The sequence below is a fragment of the Gobio gobio genome (assembly GCF_949357685.1).
Source record: "Gobio gobio genome assembly, chromosome: 12".
NCBI classification, from domain to species: domain Eukaryota; kingdom Metazoa; phylum Chordata; class Actinopteri; order Cypriniformes; family Gobionidae; genus Gobio; species Gobio gobio.
In genome coordinates this window covers 54,770,429-54,794,879 of record NC_137105.1, presented here as the reverse complement: position 1 = coordinate 54,794,879, position 24,451 = coordinate 54,770,429, and the positions used below count along the sequence as shown (strand labels likewise).

Below are 24,451 nucleotides of genomic sequence, written 5' to 3'. Positions count from 1 at the left end.
GCTTTCTCCGCAGGGTGGCTGGGCGCTCCCTTAGAGATAGGGTGAGAAGCTCAGTCACTCAGGAGGAACTCGGAGTAGAGCCGCTGCTCCTCCACATCGAGAGGGGACAGCTGAGGTGGCTCGAGCATCTGTTCCGGATGCCTCCTGAACGCCTTCCCGGGAAGGTGTTTCGGGCATGTCCAACCGGGAGGAGGCCCCGGGGAAGACCAAGGACGCGCTGGAGGGACTATGTCTCCCGGCTGGCCTTGGAACGCCTCGGTGTCCCCCCAGAAGAGTTAGAAGAAGTGTCTATGGTGAGGGATGTCTGGGCTTCTCTGCTTAGACTGCTGCCCCCGCGACCCGGCCCCGGATAAAGCGGAAGAAGATGGATGGATGGATGGATGGATAGATGGATGGATGGATATATATATATATACAATTTTTTTTTATTATTAAAGCTGTATGTCATTTTAGAGTGAAGCCTAGGCCTCATGAAAGCAATTTTTTAATGAGATCGGTGCCATCCGGTGGACACATTGAGCATTTTTATCACGCAACAGCACATTTTACCCTGTAGAAAGGCTTGTGAATTCTAGTCATTTTTACACATATTTGCCAAAAAATTTTCAGGATGTTGATTTTAATATATAATAACAGATTCTCAAAGACTATTTTTGTCAAGATTTTTTTTGTTTTCCGACCACTTCGACTTTTCAAAACCTGTCCCCAATTTTTTTGGGTGTTCATATACCAAATACCAATAAAGTTACCAAGTTTCGGACCATTCCAATGAAGCTACGATTTTTAACATTTTTTTATATCATTTAAATCATTTTTGACCCGAAGTACCCCAGAGGGTTAAATAAAAAGTTGCTACATTTTTGAAGCCTAATTTAACTAATGCCTAATCCTGACTTAATATAAACCCTGTCTGTGAAACCAGGCCTTAATGTTTTTAATTTTGATTAACCACTGAAAGATGTTTGATTGATTAACCAGTTTTTTTATTGATTGCCAGCATTAATTTATATATATAAAGTTTATAACTGAGTTGAATATTGAGTTTTGCAACAAATAACACAACCTTTAACACAGTGTTTTGATTTATTATTATTTATATAAATCATTTTACTAAATGATCTATACATGATATGCTCCATCTTCTTACTCTACTTGAATTTATTGATTAAATAAAAAAAAAACTGTCATACAAGATGCACACTTCTAATAAGGTTAGAAACGCTGTAAAGGTATGAATGCCTCTGGAAATCTATTTAAGGGGTCAAATATTGTCACTTAATGGAAAAGATTATTTCTGTCACTGCTGCTATAGAACAATGCACAGAATATGAAGAACATGAACATTTTTGAGAGTCAGCTCGCCATGACAGTTCTAAACCAGACAAGATACCAGACCAAAAAAACACACACACTCAGTAAAATATCATACAATTATAGTTCATCAACAAAATCCCAGAAAATATTGAGGTATTATTTTTTTCAATATTGCACACACCCAGTGTATATGTGCTTAATAGGTGTGTGAATCTGCACTGGTCTCATGGCTCAATTCAATTATGATTATCATGTCAAAAAGAATGACTGAAAGAGAGCAGAAAACACACATCAACAGTCAGATCATCTACAAACAGACACCAACATTATGACCGGCAGACTGTAAATTATATTTTATATGTTCTTAAATACCTCAGTATCTGCAGATGACAGTTTGGACTCTTCAGCCCATCAGAGAGCAGCTTCACACCTGAATCCTGCAGGTCATTGTTAGTCAGGTCCAGCTCTCTCAGGACACAGTTTGAGGATTGAAGAGCTGATGACAAACTCTTACAACACTGATCAGTGAGATTACAGCCAGCAAGACTGAAAGAGAGCAGAACATACACATCAACACTCAGATCATCTACAAACACACACCAACATTATGACCGGCTGACTGTAAATTATATTTTATATGTTCTAAAATACCTCAGTATCTGCAGATGACAGTTTGGACTCTTCAGCCCATCAGAGAGCAGCTTCGCTCCTGAATCCTGCAGGTCATTGTTAGTCAGGTCCAGCTCTCTCAAGGCACAGTTTGAGGATTGAAGAGCTGATGACAAACTCTCCCAACACTTATCAGTGAGATTACAGCCAGCAAGACTGAAAGAGAGCAGACCATACACATCAACATGTAAGAGTGGACTCCTGTAGATGGTTCAATCTGCAGGGTTGCCAGAAGACTCAAGAAACTTTATCAGTAAGATGGAAGAAAACTGTACATTTCTCGTCTATTTCCACCCACTGCAACTTATACCAACGACGGAGATAAGTGCAGTTACAATAGCAAAATATGTGGGAGAGCGTTGCTATAATGTGACTATATTGCATTGCAATAGGGAGCACTTCAAAGTCAATACCAAATCAAAACTTGTTAGCACAGTATTCGTAATAGAAAGGATTTAATGACAAAATCTGGTTATGGTTACACTTAAAATAGTTTCAAAATGGATGTATGAGATGATAAACTTATACCATTAATCATACACAGCATGAATAAAATGTTACCTGAGAGAGAGAGAAAGAGAGAGAGAGAGAGAGAAGAAGAGAGCAAAGAAGAGAAGCCCCAATCACCTCAAGAGCCAGAGAGTAAGACCCCCAGAGGAAAAAAGAGAAAGAGCAATAGTTCCATCTGCTTTTATCTATTCCTTGACCATGTGACTGAAACCAAATGTATTCTTTTCAAACTGAACAATGAGACCAAACTCAAACATGACATTCAAACCAAACTTCCCCCGCAAGGTGTGACCCACATGTGGCCTAAAGGCCTCTCTATTGTCTTCCAGGTCGCCCTTCTGATAAGCAAATGGTGGTGGTGGGGGGGGGGGGGGCAACAGTAAAGCAAATGGATTTCAAATATCAAATATCTTTGATTATTTTCAATTCCTTCAGTCCCCCCTTGGCACGTTTGGCCACGTTCATAAAGTGTCCAGAGGTGACACTGTCGACAAAGACATGCTTTCAGTTGTGTGTAGATGTCATCTTCAGACTTGTCGTCCAGGCATGTTGCAAAGGCAGTTTGTCAGTCTTCGTTCTCCTTGCAGCCCTGCTTGAGAACTTCATCAAATGGTGTGGTGCAATACATCATTGATATGCAAATCGTCCATTGAATACCTCAAGAACAGTCACTGACGATGAGAACAAACGCTTGTCTCTCTTTCTGAGGCAGAACACAGGAGGTGAACTCAAGCAGCAGGAATCCTGTAACATACAGCCCAACAAACAGCAAAATAGCATACATGGCATTTGTCATTGGTCAGAAGTTTGATATGGTCAGATTAAACTAATCTCTGGCAATAAGCCTTTAATTCGATGTACTTAATAAAGTGGTCAAGGTTTAGAATAAAAGAAGATCTCACAAGCTCTTTGAAATAAAGAAATAAAGAAATAGAAATAATCTTTGAAACATTGAAATAAATTGCATTATAACAAAACAACAATCATTGTTGGTTTTAAACTCCTCTTTCATGAGAAGTATCAGCAAAATATTGTGTAACCAAATTCAGAAATTCAATTGAATTCATGTCCAAAACCATTGTTACATTGTAAAATGGAAAAATACAAAGACTCAGAAATCAATTCAAAATCAAAAAAGTTCAAAATCAAATGCATTCTTACAATACAATGATAAAATAATATTTTTTTCACTAGGTAAGGATGAGAAATATCCTTTTGATATTTAACTTGGTGAGACAAATAATACTTGATTTAGTAAATCAAAAGAAAAAAACAAAACAGACAATAACTGGAAGAAATTCACAGTTATAATACAGTCTAGATGTAAAGACATTTTGTGAGGCAGATGTAGATTTAACTTAATCTATGTGACTGAATTTAGCTGTGACAATGTGTAAGTCATGCCCAAACATGGTGAGGAAGTCTGCAATTGTGATGCAAATTTAGCCCTGTTGTAACAGGCAGCCAGTAATACAATATCAGTATGAGGTGTGGTCTGGCTCAAACTCTTCTCACACCAATGTTTTTGTTAAAGAGCATGATAAAATGCAAAGTTTGGAGTTCTCGAATCCTGCTGTGATGAAAACATTCTCATGGTAAATGCAATTGTAATTCACACTGTAGCCACATGGCAAATCTGTGCTCCTGTACATGGTTTAACTACAGCTATATAGGAAATAGCAGAGTTTTCACTATAGGAGAATAACAAATTCAACATAGACACACATGTAATCTTGAAATTGCTATACAATTCCAGTATTAAAGTTATTCCAATTTACACAAGATACATGGCCTAGAATGCATAGCATCTACAGCCTTAATCCTAAGTGTTTCATCACTTACAGTAAAGCAATCATGTGTTTTAAAGAATAAACTTGATTAGTTTATGTGTATCTCGTAGCACAAACAACTAAAATGTGTAATCAATGCGCACAATGTGTTATACAATTACAAATTTGAAAATACAAACAGGATCATTGCAATCTGGATATTTTACTATTAAACTCATTGCTATTAGGCTGCTAGCCCACTCGCAAGTGAAGTTAATAGCTGAAGGCCTTGCATGAACAATGCAGTCAACTCACTGAGAGTTTTACCTGCAAATGAGCGCTGATGATTGCCCTTAGAAAGAAATTTTCTATTTTTCTGAAAATAAGGTGGAGCTCGACCCCTTCCCAGCGACCAGCATTTTTCCTCTGAATGGCCTATTTTCTGACAGGACCTGCAAAACCTGTTCTCTTTGCCATTGGGTTGTCTGCTATGTTCTCCTGGAGTTTGAGGGTATTCATGTCTCTCTAATGCTTGCACACCATGCGTACTGGTACATGACTCGGCGCTATTACGGTGCTGCATCACCTTAAGAACTGAAATAGGCACACTTTCTTGTGCATTTTCTGAACTAAACGCTTCAGATTCATTAGAGCAAGTCCCCTCATCTAAGAAGTGAACATGCTTTTTAATCCCCTTGCTGTTAAGCATTGTGGGAGGCATGCACTTTTTAGCATTTAGCTTAGCCTTGAGGTCTGCAATGGTTTCCTTGTGTTTGCTACACTTTGCAGTCAGGGCTAACTGCTCAACTAGTAATTTATCTAGCTGTGTTTGAAGATACCTCTCCTTGAACTGTCACCTTATCGTGGTGGAGAGGTTTGAGTACCCGAATGATCCTGGGAGCTATGTTGTCTGGGGCTATATGCCCCTGGTAGGGTCTCCCAAGGCAAACAGGTCCTTGGTGACGGGCCAGACTAAGAACAGTTCACAAACCCTTATGACCACAATTACACCAAGGACAGTGACGTCGCCCGGCATGGCGCAGCCGGGGCCCCACCCTGGAGCCAGTTCCGGGGTTGGGGCTCGTATGCGAGCGCCTGGTGGCCGGGCCTCCCCCCATGGGGTCCGGCCGGGCTCAGCCCGAATGAGTCACGTGGGGCCGCCCTCCTGTGGGCTCACCACCTGCAGGAGGGAGCGTAAGGGGCCGGTGCTTTGTGAATCGGGCAGCAGTCGAGGGCGAGGCCCCCGACGACCCGATCTCTGGACACGGAATCTGGCTTTAGGGACGTGGAATGTCACCTCGTTGGCGGGGAAGGAGCCTGAGCTTGTGCGGGAGGTCGAGAGGTACCGACTAGAGATAGTCGGGCTCACCTCCACGCACAGCTTGGGCTCTGGAACCACACTTCTCGAGAGAGGCTGGACTCTCTACCACTCTGGAGTTGCCCATGGTGAGAGGCGGAGGGCTGGAGTGGGTTTGCTTATAGCCCCCCAGCTCAGCCGCCATGTGTTGGAGTTCACCCCGGTGAACGAGAGGGTCGCTTCCCTGCGCCTTCGAGTCGGGGATAGGTCTCTCACTGTCGTTTGTGCCTACGGCCCAAATGGCAGTGCGGAGTACCCGGCCCTCTTGGAGTCTCTGGGAGGGGTGCTGGAAAGTGCTCCGACTGGAGACTCCGTCGTTCTACTGGGGGACTTCAACGCCCACGTGGGCAGTGACAGTGACACCTGGAGGGGCGTGATTGGGAGGAACGGCCCCCCTGATCTGAACCCGAGCGGTGTTCTGTTATTGGATTTCTGTGCTAGCCACGGTTTGTCCATAACGAACACCATGTTCAAGCATAAGGGTGTCCATCAGTGCACGTGGCACCAGGACACCCTAGGCCGGAGGTCGATGATCGACTTTGTGGTCGTGTCATCAGACCTTCGGCCATATGTCTTGGACACTCGGGTGAAGAGAGGGGCGGAGCTGTCAACTGATCACCACCTGGTGGTGAGTTGGATCCGATGGCGGCGGAGGAAGCTGGACAGACCCGGCAGACCCAAACGTACTGTGAGGGTCTGTTGGGAACGTTTGGCCGAGCCCCCTGTCAGAGAGATCTTCAACTCCCACCTCCGGCAGAACTTCGACCGGATCCCGAGGGAGTCTGGAGATATTGAGTCCGAGTGGACCATGTTCTCCACCTCCATTGTCGCTGCGGCCGCTCGGAGCTGTGGCCGTAAGGTCTCCGGTGCCTGTCGAGGCGGCAATCCCCGAACCCGGTGGTGGACACCGGAAGTAAGGGATGCCGTCAAGCTGAAGAAGGAGTCCTATCGGGCCTGGATGGCTTGTGGGACTCCGGAGGCAGCTGACCGGTACCGGCAGGCCAAGCGGACTGCAGCCCGGGTAGTCGTGGAGGCAAAAAATCGGGCCTGGGAGGAGTTTGGTGAGGCCATGGAGAAAGACTATCGGTCGGCCTCGAAGAGATTCTGGCAAACCGTTCGACGCCTCAGGAGGGGGAAGCAGTGCCCTACCAACACTGTTTACAGTGGAGATGGGCACCTGTTGACCTCAACTGGGGATATCGTCGGGCGGTGGAAGGAATACTTCGAGGATCTCCTCAATCCCACCGACATGTCTTCCGTTGAGGAAGCAGTGGCTGGGGACTCAGAGGTGGACTCGTCCATCACCCGGGCTGAAGTCATCGAGGTGGTTAAAAAGCTCCTCGGTGGCAAGGCACCGGGGTTGGATGAGATCCGCCCTGAGTACCTCAAGTCTCTGGATGTTGTGGGGCTGTCTTGGCTGACACGCCTCTGCAGCATCGCATGGCGGTCGGGGACAGTACCTCTGGACTGGCAGACCGGGGTGGTGGTCCCTCTTTTCAAGAAGGGGGACCGGAGAGTGTGTTCCAACTATAGGGGGATCACACTTATCAGCCTCCCCGGGAAAGTCTATGCCAGGGTACTGGAGAGGAGAATTCGGCCGATAGTGGAACCTCTGATTCAGGAGGAACAGTGTGGTTTTCGTCCCGGTCGTGGAACACTGGACCAGCTCTATACCCTTTCCAGGGTGCTGGGGGGTTCATGGGAGTTTGCCCAACCAGTCCACATGTGTTTTGTGGATTTGGAGAAGGCATTCGACTGTGTTCCTCGTGGCATCCTGTGGAGGGTGCTCTGGGAGTATGGGGTCGGCGGCCCCCTGCTTAGGGCTGTTCAGTCCCTGTACAACCAGAGCAGGAGCTTGGTCCGCATTGCCGGCAGTAAGTCAGACTTGTTCCCGGTGCATGTTGGACTCCGGCAGGGCTGCCCTTTGTCACCGGTTCTGTTCATAATTTTTATGGACAGAATTTCTAGGCGCAGCCAAGGGCCGGAGAGTGTCCGGTTTGGGAACCACACAATTTCGTCACTGCTTTTTGCAGATGATGTTGTCGTGTTGGCTTCCTCTAACCAGGACCTTCAGCATGCACTGGGACGGTTTGCGGCAGAGTGTGAAGCGGCTGGGATGAGAATCAGCACCTCCAAATCCGAGGCCATGGTTCTCAGTCGGAAAAGGGTGGCTTGCCCGCTTCAGGTGGGTGGAGAGTTCCTGCCTCAAGTGGAGGAGTTCAGGTATCTTGGGGTCTTGTTCACGAGTGAGGGAAGGATGGAACGGGAGATTGACAGACGGATCGGTGCAGCTTCTGCAGTAATGCGGTCGATGTACCGGTCTGTCGTGGTGAAGAAGGAGCTGAGCTGCAAGGCAAAGCTCTCGATTTACCGGTCAATCTACGTTCCTACCCTCACCTATGGTCATGAGCTGTGGGTCATGACCGAAAGGACAAGATCCCGGATACAGGCGGCCGAAATGAGCTTTCTCCGCAGGGTGGCTGGGCGCTCCCTTAGAGATAGGGTGAGGAGCTCAGTCACTCGGGAGGAACTCGGAGTAGAGCCGCTGCTCCTCCACATCGAGAGGGACCAGCTGAGGTGGCTCGGGCATCTATTTCGGATGCCTCCTGGACGCCTTCCCAGGGAGGTGTTCCAGGCACGTCCCAACGGGAGGAGGCCCCGGGGAAGACCTAGGACACGCTGGAGGGACTATGTCTCCCGGCTGGCCTGGGAACGCCTCGGGGTTCCCCCGGAAGAGCTAGAGGAAGTGGCTAGGGAGAGGGAAGTCTGGGCGTCTCTGCTTAGACTGTTGCCCCCGCGACCCGGCCCCGGATAAGCGGAAGATGATGGATGGATGGATGGATGGATGTTTGAAGATATTGAATCTTTGCCTCAGCCTTTTCTACTTCTTCATTTTTAGATTCCACTTCTTTACATTTCACATCTATACTTGAAAATAGATGTGTCGTCACATCACGTAGCCTTTTACAACTTATGAAGTTTAAAGCTTCAATTATTTCACCATGTTTTGATTTCTTTTGGTGTTTGCCATTTAAGTCCCACTATCTGACCATTTCATCATCTGAACTTTTAATTCCAATATACTCTTTCTTGAGTTTAGACAAGGTAGGCTCAACTTTTTCACTCCATAAAGCAAACAATATGTCACTATAAAATTTCCCTTCCATCCCGAGGAGATTATCTGAATATTTACGGATTGTACAGTAATGGGACTATGGAAGCTATTTAAAACCTTCTAAGTTCTGTTTCATGCAATTCCTTCAACCATTAAACAATGAAAACAGCCTTACCCATTCCTTGGTCAGAAGGTCAGCTTTAATCCATTCACAAGTTCAACTGTGAAAAAATGTCCTCATTCTTACACAGATCAAAGTAAATTTCAGAAAATTCACTGAAAGGGATCCCGGGTTTCGGCACCATCTGTAAGAGTGGACTCCTGTAGATGGTTCAATCTGCAGGGTTGCCAGAAGACTCAAGAAACGTTATCAGTAAGATGGAAGAAAACTGTACATTTCTCGTCTGTTTCCACCCACTGCAACTTATACCAACGATGGAAATAAGTGCAGTTACAATAGCAAAATATGTGGGAGAGCGTTGCTATAATGTGACTATATTGTATTGCAATAGGGAGCACTTCAAAGTCAATACCAAATCAAAATTTGTTACCACAGTATTCGTAATAGAAAGGATTTAATGACAAAATCTGGTTATGGTTACACTTAAAATAGTTTCAAAATGGATGTATGAGATGATACTAAACTCGAGGCTTCTGGTCATTCCTAGGATATCTAAGTCCACTAAAGGAGGGAGGGCATTTTCACATTTAGCTCCTAAACTCTGGAATAGTCTTCCGGATATTGTTCAAGGTTCAGACTCGCTGTCCCAGTTTAAAACTAGATTAAAGACGCATCTCTTTAGCCAAGCATTCACATTATAAATAAGTTTTATACTACAGTTAAATCGCACCAACAGCATTAATATTCTGAACAGCAGCTATGCTAATTATTTCCCATCTGCTTTTCTGTTGTTATCTCGGGACACTAGTCCCGAGGTAACTAGTTCGTCAGCTCCAGTTTGTATCCAGCCTCTCATGGAGACTTCAGATGCCCCTGTGATGAGACGACTCGATGCCTGTGAAGAGACGACTCAACGCCAGCGTTGTTATGGCCTAAAATAATACATGATTGATTAACTTATCCTAACATTTTTCTTTAACATTCTCTTTCTAACATTTTTCAATGTACATTTATGAAATGCACTTTCTGTGAAGCTGCTTTGAAACAATGTGTATTGTGAAAAGCGCTATACAAATAAATTTGAATTGAATTGAATTGAAATGATAAACTTATACCATTAATCGTACACAGCATGAATAAAATGTTACCTGAGAGAGAGAGAGAGAGAGAGAGAAGAAGAGAGCAAAGAAGAGAAGCCCCAATCACCTCAAGAGCCAGAGAGTAAGACCCCCAGAGGGAAAAAGAGAAAGAGCAATAGTTCCATCTGCTTTTATCTATTCCTTGACCATGTGACTGAAACCAAATGTATTCTTTTCAAACTGACCAATGAGACCAAACTCAAACATGACATTCAAACCAAACTTCCCCCGCAAGGTGTGACCCACATGTGGCCTAAAGGCCTCTCTAGTGTCTTCCAGGTCGCCCTTCTGATAAGCAAATGGTGGGGGGGGGGCAACAGTAAAGCAAATGGATTTCAAATATCACATATCTTTGATTATTTTCAATTCCTTCAAACAGTCAGATCATCTACAAACAGACACCAACATTATGACCGGCTGACTGTAAATTATATTTTATATGTTCTTAAATACCTCAGTATCTGCAGATGACAGTTTGGACTCTTCAGCCCATCAGAGAGCAGCTTCGCTCCTGAATTCTGCAGGTCATTGTTAGCCAGGTCCAGCTCTCTCAAGGCACAGTTTGAGGTTTGAAGAGCTGATGACAAACTCTCACAACTCTGATCAGTGAGATTACAGCCAGCAAGACTAGAAAAGATGAAATAATATAACATTAAAACAATAATGAAATAACAATAAAGGAATGTAAAGGAAGTTGCCACTTGTCTGTACTCAGGAACCTGGAACAAAATATGTTAACATTCTAGCCTGGATGAAAGATGAATGATGAACTACTGAGCATGGAAATTCAATCATTTTATCATTCATGTTCATTAAAGTTGCAGTAAGTGATTTTTGAGAAACACTGTTGAAAGTGGATCGGACCAAGCACCATAACACACTTGTAGCCAATCATCAGCAGGGGGCATGTCCACTCATGATGGTGGAGGAGAGACAGGACAGTGAGCCAATCAGCAGTAGGGGGCATATCCACTCATGATGGGGGAGGAGTGAGAGTGAGCAAGAGGGAGAATTAAAGAAAGACTGTAGAAAGAGAGATGGATGAGAGACATTACAAAAGACAAAAGGTCAGAGGGATATCACCGGAAAAAGAAGGGTTATGATCAGGAAAGAGCTTTATGACACATATTTCCAGCACTGGAGAAACCCAAACGGGAAGGCCTGAAAATTGACACCAATGTTGTGTTGTCGTAACATTGGTAACTAGTAAAACTGGTGACTAACAACAATGTCTTGCTTGTATATACTATGTGTACTGTATGTTCATTTTTTGTTCTTCCTTGTTGTTCGTTCGTCATTATTTTTCATTATTTTCGTCATTGTTCTGGATTATAAAGAAATACTAAACCATAACAATGAGCCTTAAAATATAAGTATAAATTAAGCACTCAAGTGCATGCATAAAGCTTGTCACAGAACACCAGCAAAAGTAATGATCATGAATGTGTCAAAAAAACAAAACAGCAAGACTGTATATCTGGACATTTGAATGTTTTACGAGTTATAGTATGACAAGTGAGTCCAAAGTCTGGCCTGGGGATGAACTTCAAATGGCCTGCAGCTTGTCTATTGTGTCAACACAAGGCAACAGCACTAGATTTTTGGTGTAGCAGTAAACCGTGAATGACAGCAATTTGATAAATAAGCATTGCCATTTATATTACGTATATGAAACATTAAACTCAACAAAAGTGCAGAGGTCTTTCATACAAACCTCAAATGTCTCTCTAGTTTATCCCCTAGGAGTCTGAGCTATTTTAGGGCCCTTTAGAAGTTGACATGCTCTTACATTTGTGCTTTTTTCAGTTGCTTATAAACACATTAATGGCAAAAGTGTAATTACACTGTTTTCATCACAAACTGGGCTACCATAATATGTGAGCAACATTTTTGTACACGCTTTTTTTGAGAAAGAAAAATGTTTATGCAAGGTTTTTAAAAAAAAAGTAAGGTCTCAAAGCACACAATATATATGTGTACACAAGACTTTTGACCAATGGCTGTTATTGCCTAGAGTTTTTGCTTCAAATTGATGTGAGAATCATTGAGCCTACTCATTCACATAAAACAATATATTCATTTACAATTTGTAAGTCAGTTTTTCTTCACAAAGCCTGTATGCGAGGAGGCATGATAGCTAATGAATAATGCTGGAATCTCACCTGAGATGACAAAAGAACATAATAGCCCACATAATGAGCTGCATAATGAATGAGCTTCTGACAGAGAGAGCAAAAAGATGCTCTTTTAGATACAAGTAAGATGAATTGACTGAACAAAATTGACTTTAAAGAAAGCAATTCACTTTCTACAAAAAAACAAACTTTCTACAAAACAAAACTCTAGAATAATTTATTTAGAATGCAGTCAACAAAGGCCTATTATATTTTAAATGATCAAAAGATTTGACTACACTTAAAAATACTCTTCTTATTTAGTTGAAAATTGTACTTATCTAGTAAATACATCTTGATTTAAGAATGTTTAAATATTTATTCCAATTTTTATGTATATATACACAATACAATACATTGTTTTTCATGTTTTTAAAAGTAGTCTCAACGCTAAAAAATAAAAAATAAAAAATTAAAATTAAGATACAATTTATACAAAACGAAATTCACTTTAAAGAAAGCAATTCACTTTCTGCAAAAAAACTCCAGAATCATTTCTGACATTTCTTTTCACACAGATTACATAAACAGACATATTTGCTTACAATTTGGTTTACATTGTTTAAAACCTGACATTTCAGCGTTTCTTTAGACATATGTCTCATGTTTGCGAGACAAGTATTCACTAAGCTAGAGGTCCTTTTCTGAAGACTATCTGAATGAATGTCTTTGAGAGAGAGGCTGCACATCGCGCATCATGTTTGTTTTCTTTATTTTGCAAAAAGCAAAACATTTTGTTTTTTGTTTATTGTGCTATGAAGATATAGTATATATAGAAAAATATATAATGGAATTTTGAATGGTTGTATAAGGGGTGGGTAAATAACAAGATTTTGCTTCAACCCGCTCCTTTTCGGACACGTAATTAATTGATGGTTATTCTTAGATATTGTTTTGTTTGTTATGTGGTAACACAATTATTGTATATTCATATTTTATGAATTTTTTTATTGGTTTTTAAGAAAGAAAGAAAGAAAGAAAGAAATAAGAAAGAAAGAAAGAAAGAAAGAAAACGTCTCAGGTTACAAATGTAACCATTGTTCCCTGAGAACAGGGAACGAGACGCTGCGTCAGTTTGACGCTACGGGGAACGCCTCCAGCGTGACTGGTGCCTGAAATCACAATCAAAAAACGTCAATCCTATTGACCGGCGACAGCCTATGATGTCATCAAGGAGCGAACAGGAAGTATATAAGGGCACCTTGCCAACATGACAGTATCTCATCGTCTGAAGGGACTGTTTTCGGCAGGCAGGCCCTGCGGCATGGCAAAGCGACGCAGCGTCTCGTTCCCTGTTCTCAGGGAACAATGGTTACATTTGTAACCTGAGACGTTCCCTTTCGAAAGGGAACTTGCGCTGCGTCAGTTTGACGCTACGGGGAACGATATACCCACGCCGCCATGCCGACGGAAGTGCATGCCCAATGGCAGTGACAACTGTCAAGACAAGCAAATTCTGCTGAAATGCCTGAACCACTCCCCTTCTGGTCACATTAGGCTGTCAGTGACAGCGCTCCCTACGGTCATAGCCCAAGCTCTCGCCTGAGAAGGAAACCTTCACACACATGAGGTCCTTCCCAGGCTCAGCGAAGTGCTTTCAAACCCTTGCTAGCGAGGGGAGTCAAGCCGCTCGATCCTCGGATATACCAAGCACTTACTTTAAAACGTGCTTAGGAGGCCAAAGGGCCTTACAGGCTGATCATACCAGGGAGGCCCCGAGGGGCCTACAACCATAAATCAGCGCCAGGCAGCCGTAAGCTCATAGCAGACCCTCACTTGAGAGGAGCTCATAAGCATGCCCGGTAGGAAACCACGCCGTAGGCAAACTATGAAGGTCCCGTCCTGCGGACCGCATAGCTGCAGTGACGTCTCGTCATGCTAGGGTAAGAACATCGCCTTCAGGACTCGCGAACGGCCAGAGACCGGCGCCTGATAGCGGATGACCACTAGCTGTCAGCGTAAAGCCAGTTATGTGTTCCCGCCTGGGGAACTCGTTCCCCAGGGAGGCCGAGAGGGGCCTCCACCTGGTAACCTGTATAGACTGCTCGCGCATCCAACAGCAGCGCTCACCCTCAGGAAGGCCATACGGGCCTGATATCTGATCGCAGTCGTGCTAGCCATCGAGGTAGCTGGGAAGACCAGGGACTCGCTTAATCAGGGAGGCCAAGCGGGCCTACCAACTGCAAGACATCGGGCACTCACAGCCAAGCTGAATGTGCTACTCATAGCACTTCAAGCTCACCACAGCGGCTGGGGACCGGGAGCTTGCTTTCAGGGAGGTACCATGCCTACCACCTGATAGCAGAACGTGCCACTCATAGCACTTTACGCTCACCACAGCGGCCGGGGAGCCGGCCTCTGCTCAGTGACTGGACTTATCCAGGAACCACGAGACCAGAGCGTGCCCTCAGAGGAGGCCACGTGGGCCTACTACTCCAAAGCGAATCCCCTCAGGGAAGCCCGTGCAGCTTTGCCTGATAGCAGCCCATGCTACGATCCGTTACCGAAACTGGGGACCGGGGAACGATTCCAGGGAGGCGCAATGCCTCCACCTGGTAGCAGAGCATGCCGTCCGTCGTGCTTCGCTAACCGTCTCACTCTCGCGCCTGAGAAACGGGGGCTCGTTTTCAGGGAGGCAACAGTGCCTACCATCTGATAGCAGAGCACACCACGCCTAGCGTTCCATGCTCATTGCCACGGCGACCGGGAACCGAGAGCTCGTCGTCAGGGAGGCCACAGTGCCTACCAACCAACAGCAGAACGTGCTTATCCATAGCGCTCCATGCTCATTACCACAGCGACCGGGAACCGTGAGCTCATCGTCAGGGAGGCCACCGTGCCTACCACCTGATAGCAGAAGGTGCTACTCATAGCACTTCATGCTCACCGCCACAGTGGCTGGGCACCGGGAGTTTGCCTCCAGGGAGGTCACTCAGGGAGGCCGGATGAGGCCTACTACCCACTAGCACTCATGCTAGCCATCCAGTGACTGGGGCCCAGGAACGCCATCCGCAGAGGATGTCGAGTGAGCCTGCTTTCCCCACAGCAGGCCCATAGGGAGGCCCGGTAGGGCCTACCACCTATTTAGCAGCTCGTACCAGCCGTCGAGGGACTTAGTGCCTATGGTACCCCCTCGGGGGAGACCAGGCAGCGCCTGCTGACCACAGCAGGCTCTCAGGGAGGCCAAACAGGGCCTGACTCCTGAGCGAAGGTAACCCAGACCGGGAGCCTACCCCTCAGGGAGGCCTGGCAGGACCTACCCCCCCGAATAGGGGGTCTGCAGATTCCAAGGATCCTGCCGAGACTTTAAGAAGGCTGGCTGCTGCTACCTGGGCTGACGGCAGCTGTCTGCTGCTGACGAAGGCCTGGAAATCCAGTTAGCACCTGGGGACTTATCCCCAGGGCCAAATGACGGGTCACTGCTGACGTCGACACCAGTGGAGAAGAGCCTCCGAGGCCCACTCATGGGCCATGGTGTCGGGACTTCCTGTCTTGAAGTCCTGCTGCCCAGACCGCCCAAGCTGGCCACTAACAGCCAGCTGGCTCCTACGCCCGCACCTGGGGCTGGCTCCATCCCAGAGGCAGCTAGGGACAACCTGCTTCGCCGTGTCCTATGGCCCCCAGGACAGCGCAGTCTCTCGGGCAGTGCCTACAAACATGGACCTAATCACATTGCCAACAGCAGTGTACTCAGCGGAAGTGCTTAAACAAAGACCCTCTAAGCGAGGGGAGTACAACTTACGTCACCTGCATCGGGGCGGCTGTCTTACTTTCCATGCAGCGGCCAACCATAAATGCGAGGGCGTCAGCCATTGGCAATGCTCGGGCCTCAGGGGAGCATCCGACCAGAACCGCATTAACAGAAGGTTTGTCCGATGTTCAGCTCGAACCGGGCCCTAAAGGAGGTGAAACAGAGACATAAAGCAAGGGAACAACATCACATACATGTGAAAATCCACCGGCCATACCGTCCTCCAGGAAGAGGCCGGGGGCCGCCAGCAGATGGCGGCCACCAAGCTCCGAAAGGTGGAAACAGCAGATACAGTCTTATCGCAAACCGGCGAAAGACGCTTAATTCCACCCCACGACCACTGGCGAAGTCGCTGTCTCCTGTAACACCTCGTCTGCATTACTCGTGACCCCAGAACGCAGAGAAGGGGGCGGGCCTTGGCCGGACGACTCTGTAACAAGAGGAGGCTGAAACAAGGATGAATAAACACCGCCATGTTCTTATCAAAGACAGGCCAGGGGCGAACCACTTTCATTAAAAGGGAACGCCCCCATCCTTGACAAAGCCTAGGCCAAATGGTGCGAAAATAAGTCTGCACTAGATCTACTCAGGGCTCGGGAAAGAAATATTATCACCTCTAATATTACACAATGAGGCCCCAAAAACCCTTTTCCACAAGCCCCACAGAGCTGGGCGCAGATCTCACTACAGCTCGTGCATTAGTGCATACCCGGTCTTCAACTACTTCCCACTTTTACGCTAGGAAAAACACAGCTCGCCCCCTACGCTACAAGCCCTCGGGCGAGAGCGCGATTCAGTTACCCACATAGTGGGGAAAACATAGCACGGAGAGGCAGCAAACTCTACTAGCAGAAAGTGAGGTATTCATACACAACCACATAATGTTGCAAAGAAGATCGTTCTTAGCTTACTCACAGGGAGCTGCAGGCCCTGCGAAGATCCAGCGGCGATCCAAATTTCCCCAGAAAACCTCTCAGGCGAGCGAATGTATAAGAGTTCTGAAAAACATAGTTTTGAAAATGTTTCGCCCTCACAGAGGGGGACTCACCAATCGCTCCTCGCGGTGCTTCAAGCCAGCCATAGGGCTAGTATCCGCCCGCCACCCTGAGGGGGGCGCTCTCAACAAAACAAGCCAGGCGGGCCGGCAGAATCTCACATTTTCTGCTCATCAGAGGTCCACCGGCCTGATGTAAAGCGCCCGGGGGAAAAACCAGAGGAAGGGAAAAAGGCAGCGTTCATCTCCGCGCTCCTCGGGGGGTGGAGTCCGCTGCCTGCGCTGGTTCCGGTTACCAGCCCCGGCTTCCTTCCTCTTCCTGTTGCGGGTGTCCCGCCTCCCCTGCACCCCAGTCCTCCGCGGGGGGCGCTCGAGAGGCGACGCTGGCTCGCTATTCCCGTCTCCAGCCCTCAGACTGGGACGGGCCGGGGACACCCGACTGCCTGTGCGCGGTCCCGGACCTCAGCGGGATGCATGTTCTGAATGCCGCCGAGCGCGCCTCCACCTCTCCGAACTTTCCCATCACCACCTCCACGGAGGTGCCGAAAAGTTCAGATGGCGAAACCGGGGCATCAAGGAGAAAGGACCTATTTTTCTACCCGATGCCCAAACGGTTAAACCACAGATGTCTCTCCGTGGCCACCGTCGCCGCCATCGGCGCTATACTGTACGGTGGCCCGGAGAGAGAAAAACCGTGGTCCGGCGCGACTCGACTACCGCCTCAGGGGGTCCCTCCCCCTGATCGAGGTCCCTCAACAGGTCCGCCTAGTAAGCCTGCAACACCGCTGTGGTGTGCGAAGCCGCTGCAGCGTGACCCATTGACATGTACGCCGTGTCAATCAGAGACCGGCAGGGTGGGAGCTCTCAGTTCCACCGGCCGCCCAGAGGCGAGATAAAAATAACATCTCGTCCACGGGCGGCACCGACACATACTCAGCCTAGGCAGTCCCCCGACATCAGCGAAACTTCGCTAGATGATGTCGACAAATGCGGGGCCGAGTATGGTTTCTTCCATCCCCTCGAGATCTGCAGACGGAGATCTGGAAGGAATGGAAGACTCCCAGGAGTTGGGAGGTCATGGGCGGAGAGAAACCGATCGTCCGAACTGTTTGGACGCTCAGCCTCTCTCCTACGCGCCGCTAAGGCAGCTGCAGTCTACCCGCCGCGCATTCCATGACCTCCAGCAACTCCCCGTACATGGGACAGGATGGTTTGAGAAGCTTCAGCATCTTAAACTGACTCACCCATCCTCTGCTCGCGTGGAAGAGCAGCAGACGAGGAGGAGACACATAAATCCTATTTTTCCTCCTCCGAAGTCCGCCTCTCGCGATCTTGATCGTCCTCGAGAACCACGTCTGTCTCCAAGTGACGAGCCAGATCCATCTAGGAACCACATGCTTATGTTTAGACGCCGCTCAGCCTCAGCTCGAGCAGGGTCGTTCCCAGATGCTGAAAACCTCTCCCCTCGAGAAGAGGTCCAGACGAGAGCAGAGCAGTGCTCTTCTCCCAGACAGTAAAAGCAAAGTGTGTGTGTATCCAAAGCGAAAGCTACCTGGTACACATTCAAAACACACCTGCAGAAGTGGCGTTGCTTCTCAGCACACTTCATTGCTATCCTCTTTGTAGACGTTTCACGTGAAGACAGGCAAAACAGTCCCTGAAGACGAAAAGATACTGTCATGTTGGCAAGGTGCCCTTATATACTTCCTGGTCGCACCTTGATGACATCATAGGCTGTCGCCGGTCAATAGGATTGACGTTTTTTGATTGTGATTTCAGGCACCAGTCACGCTGGAGGCGTTCCCTGTAGCGTCAAACTGACGCAGCGCGAGTTCCCTTTCGAAAGGGAACCAAAGTCTAACAGTAGTCAGACTTTAAAGGGTTAGATTACACAAAAATGTAAATCCTGTCATTAATTCCTCATGTTGTTCCAAACCCATCAGACCTTCGTTCATCTTCAGACACAAATGATGATATTTTTGATGAATTATTTAATTAAAATTGAATTAACACTTTTGGTCGTCCTGAGTTTAACAGATACACCAGTAGAGAGACAGTGAAGGACAGACAGAGAAAGAGAAAGACAGAGAAAGTGAAAGATGGAAACTGGAAAGCCACAGAGCATCAGAAAGAAAAAGGGGAGGACTGCATTACTCCTGGATGCAAAAATGAGTTTTGCTGTTAAAACAAATGACAAGAGTCCATTTTCATAAACTGCCACTGAAACAGAGAACAGCCCTGATTCAGATTCAGACACAAAGTCCCACTGCCTCAAGATTTCATAATTATACTGGAATATGTTTCCATAATGACTGTCAGAAGTTAAAATGAAGCTCAATCATTATAAACATTCATTTGTCATTCCACAACACACAGAGATCAAAGCTGATGAACCGCAAAATACATATTTCTCACCGTGACTCCACGATTACCAATCAGGACTCCATATGGTGGATAATCTCCAAACGTTATCCCTCATCCCATCATCTTCCTTACCATCATCTTTACTGATCCTTCTGTATTACACGCAATAAAGATTTAACTCACTTGTCCTTCACTGCTGGAGTCCTGAATCATTGTTGTTTGTCTATTTTTTATGAGTCCAGAATTGCGTTGCAAACAGTGCTGGAGCCTCTATTGGTCGACTACTTGTGACAGAGATTATGAGTTTATCTATTACTCTGTGTGAGTGTGTGTGTGTGTGTGTGTGTGTGTGTGTGTGTGTGTGTGTGTGTGTGTGTGTGTGTGTGTGTGTGTGTGTGTGTGTGTGTGTGTGTGTGTGTGTGTGTGTGTGTGTGTGTGTGTGTGTGTGTGTGTGAGTGAGTGTGAGAGTGTGTGTGAGTGTGAGCGTGTGTGTGTGTGTGTGTGTGTGTGTTTGCACTAATAAATGCTGCTGCCTACCAGCTGCAATCACCAATAACACTTTGTTCCATATATATGTTTTTCTATATCGCCATAAATATCATTATGCCAAATATTCTTGAAATATGGTGATATAACTGAGGCTATATCGCCCACCCCTACCAACAGCGTCAACCAACCCCGTGATGTCACAGGTTATAGTTCTGCAAGATGGCGGCGCCTTTGCTACAAGATACAACATATTTTTTTCTTTTAAATGGTGACATTTATCGTGTTTGTCTATTAGTTTTGATTAGAGTGTAAATCCATTTCCTAAATAATGTTAACTTGACTGACTGCTTCATTTCCACATTAAAATAATGAGAAGGCACGTCATGAGCCCTATAAGACTCTGAGCTTGTTATTCAGGAGAAAACCTCTCATTTAGCAAATGGTGCTGATTCATTATTAAACATGATTCTTCATTAGTGAATAATTCACACTCACAGAGCTTTTCTGCAGTTGCTCACAGCTGGTATCAGTCTTCTTCTGCCCTCAGCTGATGTGTTGTATTTCCTGGGGTTCAGCTCATCCAGCGGCTCCTCTGAGATCTGAAGCATGTAGGCGATTGTTGAGCAGTGAGACGGAGAGAGTTCCTCCTCTGAGTGTTTGTCTGATTTCACAAACTCCTGAATCTCTCTGGACAGAGTCTGATCTTTCACTTCCAGCAGACAGAGGAACAGATTGATGGACTTATCAGCTGAGAGTTTAGCTGAGAGCTTGAGTTTAGCTGTTTTTTTATCTTTTTTGCGTTGCATATCAATTTCATCTACATACAGTCCATCAATATAATCATCATCCTTCTCATCTTTGATCTTCTGTTGCATGTACTGTGTGGTTCTCCTGATGTCCTCTGAGCTTTTCTCTGTGTGTGTCAGTAGATCCTGTAAGAGTCTCTGATTGGACTCCAGAGAGACGCCCAGCAGGAACCGCAGGAACAGATCCAGCCGTCCATTCTCACTCCTGAGGGTCTTATCTACTGCTGATGTTAGTAGATCATACAGAGAGTCTTTATCTACAGCTGATGTTATTAGATCATACAGAGAGTCTTTATCTACTGCTGATGTTAGTAGATCATACAGAGAGTCTTCATCTACTGCTGATGTTATTAGATCATACAGAGAGTCTTTATCTACTGCTGATGTTAGTAGATAATACAGAGAGTCTTTATCTACTACTGATGTTAGTAGATCATACAGAGAGACTTTATCTACTGCTGATGTTAGTAGATCATACAGAGAGTCTTTATCTACTGATGATGTTAGTAGATCATACAGAGAGACTTTATTTACTGCTGATGTTTGTAGATCATACAGAGAGTCTTTATCTACTGCTGATGTTAGTAGATCATACAGAGAGTCTTTATCTACTGCTGATGTTAGTAGATCATACAGAGAGTCTTTATCAGGCCAGTAAAATCTGAATTCCTGCAGTGGTTTCTTGTTCTTGATCACATGAGAGTAAAACACATAGAAAGCAGCGAGAAACTCCTGGACGCTCAGATGAATGAAGCTGTAGACTTTCCTCTGATGAATCACAGATTCCTCCTTAAAGATCTCAGTGCATATCCCAGAATGCACTGCGGCGTCAGTGACGTCTATGCCGCTCTCTCTCAGGTCCTCCTCATAGAACATCACATTGCCCTTCATCAGCTGTTTGAAAGCCACTTCAGCAAGTTTCACAATCACTTCTCTGTTGGACGGCAGGAGTTTCTCTGGATCTCTCTCTTCATACTTCTGATTCCTCATGTTGATCTGAATCAGCAGGAAGTGGATGTACATTTCAGTCAGAGTTTGAGGGATTTCTGCACTCAGATCTTCTTCCAGGAGCTTCTGAAGCACAGTGGATGAGATCCAGCAGAAGACGGGTATGTGGCACATGATGTGGAGGCTTCTTGCTCTTCTGATGTGTGAGATGATTCTGCTGGCTTGATGCTCGTCCCTGATTCTCTTCCTGAAATATTCCTCCTTCTGAGGCTCATTGAATCCCTGAATCTCTGTCAGACGGTTGATGTATTCGGAGGGGATCTGATTGGCTGCTGCTGGTCTGGAGGTGATCCAGATGAGAGCCGAGGGAAGCATCTCTCCTTTCATGAGCTTTGACATCAACACATCCACTGATGAAGTCTCAGTCACACCAGAAACTTCCTGAGCGTCTGAAAACCTCAGTGTGATTCTGCTTTCATCCAGACCATCAAAGATGAACACAACTTTACACTCCTCATAAATCCTTGAGTCCAGATCTTGAAGTTCAGGATGAAAGTCCAGCAGAAGTCTGTGAAGACTGTACTGATGATCTCGGATCAAGTTCAGCTCTCGAAATGGAAGCACAAACATGAAATCTACATCCTGATTGGCTCTTCCCTCGGCCCAGTCCAGAATGAACTTCTGCACAGAGACGGTTTTTCCGATTCCAGCGATGCCTTTAGTAAGAACAGTCTTGATCTGCTCTTTCTCCTCACGTCCTGGTTCAGGTGAGGCTGTAAAGATGTCATTGCAGTAGATTGGAGTGTCTTGTGAGTGTTGTGTTCTGGCTGTTTTCTCCATCTGTAAAACCTCATGTTCTTCATTCACTCCTCCTCTCTCTCCCTCTATGATGTAGAGCTGTGTGTAGATCCTGTTCAGGAGGGCTTCATTCTCCTGGAGTTTCATTCCCTCAAATAATCTCTCATACTTGTTCTTCATGCTGGTTTTGTGCCGGTCTTTGACTCTCTGGAGCTCATCATTCATTGGTTGAGGAGAATCTCCAGTCGGATCATCTCTATCCACTCTGATCAAACCAAAACAAAGAACAGGTTAAAAATATGCAGAATAAAAATATAATGTAAACTTAAATTATACAGTAAATCAATAAAGATCAATCTTGTATTTTCTGTGTAATTAATGCATTCATGTCAGCTTCAGTTGAACACTTTTCACAATGCACATTGATTCAGAGCAGCTTCACCGGAAACAGAGAAGTAGAAAAACACAGAGAAAAGGAAAAGCGTGTCTTTCAATCCTCCAGCGAGCAGCTCAAGGTGACAGAGACCAGGAACAAACTCACTAAGAGCTTTAAGAGATGATGAAGAAACCCAAACCTCATCCTCAATCTGACACCAGAGATTCTGTCAGACAATAAGTGTCTTATATCTGGACATTGGGGTCAAAGTTCATCACTGAATGTTTGTCCACAGATTTGAGGTGAAATCAGAAATAAAAACCGAACTCATCTCTGTGTGTTCAGTGTTTCTGAGTCTCATATTAAATGTCGTCTCTAAGTTACACTAGAGCAGTTAAAGGGATAAAGGGACCCGTTAAATTCAGCCAAACATGAGAATCCAGTCATTATTTACTCAACCTGATGTTGTTCTAATGGCTTATGATCTTCTTTCTTCTTCAGGCCACAAAAGGAGAAATGTTGATAAATGTCCTGCTCGTGTTCGTCTGTATAATGGCAGTAAATACTGACCGGCTTCAAGCTTTAAAGATTCACAGAATGATCCCATCAGACTCTAGCTCTATAATCAAAGTGTTCTGAGGGGATAAAAAATATTAGATTTTTCACACCACATTTATTGTGGCCAAACAAATTTAAAAAAAAATCACAATATCGATATATCGCGATATCTATAGAAAATTTTGGGGAAAAAGTTAATTTTTTTGACTTTGTTTATTTCGTTTTTCTTTTTTACCCAACAAACATAATTGGATACTGATAAACACAGGGCAATACTCTGTTACTGATAAATCTTCTTTGAAGCTCCCTATGAAATAACAAGAGAGAAAATACTGCATGATAACAGTATGATGAATAAATATTAACATAAATGTTATTTGCCATGACTAGATTGCAAATACAAAAATAGACATTATGTAAATAGACATTAATTAAGTTAAAGAAACTGTGTATTTTTTTATTAAATTTTTTTTGGCGGAGGTGGATCGGTAGACGGAGTTACATTTTCAGCTCTATGCACGCAACCTGCACACACAGCACAGCGATTAGCCGCGCGAGTTTTCAAACTACACGATCAGCAGGTAAGCTAATACAGAAATGTATATTTATCCTACCACCACGCTACTGTAAAGGTTGCAGGAGAGTGCAAGTTGTGCTTAATTATAATAAAAGCATAACTCGAGTCTTGAGTTCAGCAGCAGCATTCTGAGTCTGACAATGTCAACAATTTGTTTTTATCCAAGACCATAGCACGTCCTCGTGTTATTAGCTCGGGGAAATAAATCGAGTGAAATGAAATGAAAAAGTCCATGTCAAACTCTAAATTGTATGGAATTTATATATTTAATATCATGGTAACACTTGCATGAAGTTCTCATTTGTAAAGTTAATGTATTAACCAACATGAACTAACCATGAGCAATACATTTGTTATTGTATATTAATATTTTAATCTTTGTCAATGTTAGATAATAAAAATACGGCTGTTCATTGTTTGTTTGTGTTACTTGACACAGTGCATTAACTAATATAACATATACAACTTTTGATTTTAATAATGTATTAGTAAATGCTGAAATTAATTTCAACTAAGATTAACAAATGCTGTAGAAGGGCAGTTTATTATTAGTTCATGTTAACAAATGTAGTTAACTAATGAAATCTTATTGTAAAATGTTACCTATTTCATGATAGCAAAT

General features: G+C 45.0%; 1 protein-coding gene across 1 annotated transcript in view; it reads right to left on the bottom strand.

The window, feature by feature from the left end:
* LOC307134791 (NACHT, LRR and PYD domains-containing protein 3-like) overlaps positions 1 to 22,576 on the bottom strand; it is a gene marked incomplete at its 3' end in the record, with an annotated part of 177,276 nt that extends 154,700 nt beyond the window's left edge. The window contains exons 1-4 of the mRNA XM_079830788.1: positions 21,129 to 22,576; positions 20,262 to 20,777; positions 1,966 to 2,139; positions 1,687 to 1,860 (exon numbers count right to left, since the gene is read on the bottom strand). Of these exons, the coding sequence (XP_079686914.1) occupies positions 1,687 to 1,860; positions 1,966 to 2,139; positions 20,262 to 20,777; positions 21,129 to 22,543 (2,279 nt within the window). The 5' untranslated portion in view covers positions 22,544 to 22,576. The remainder of the gene's footprint in view (positions 1 to 1,686; positions 1,861 to 1,965; positions 2,140 to 20,261; positions 20,778 to 21,128) is intronic.
* Positions 22,577 to 24,451: the final 1,875 nt, after the last annotated feature.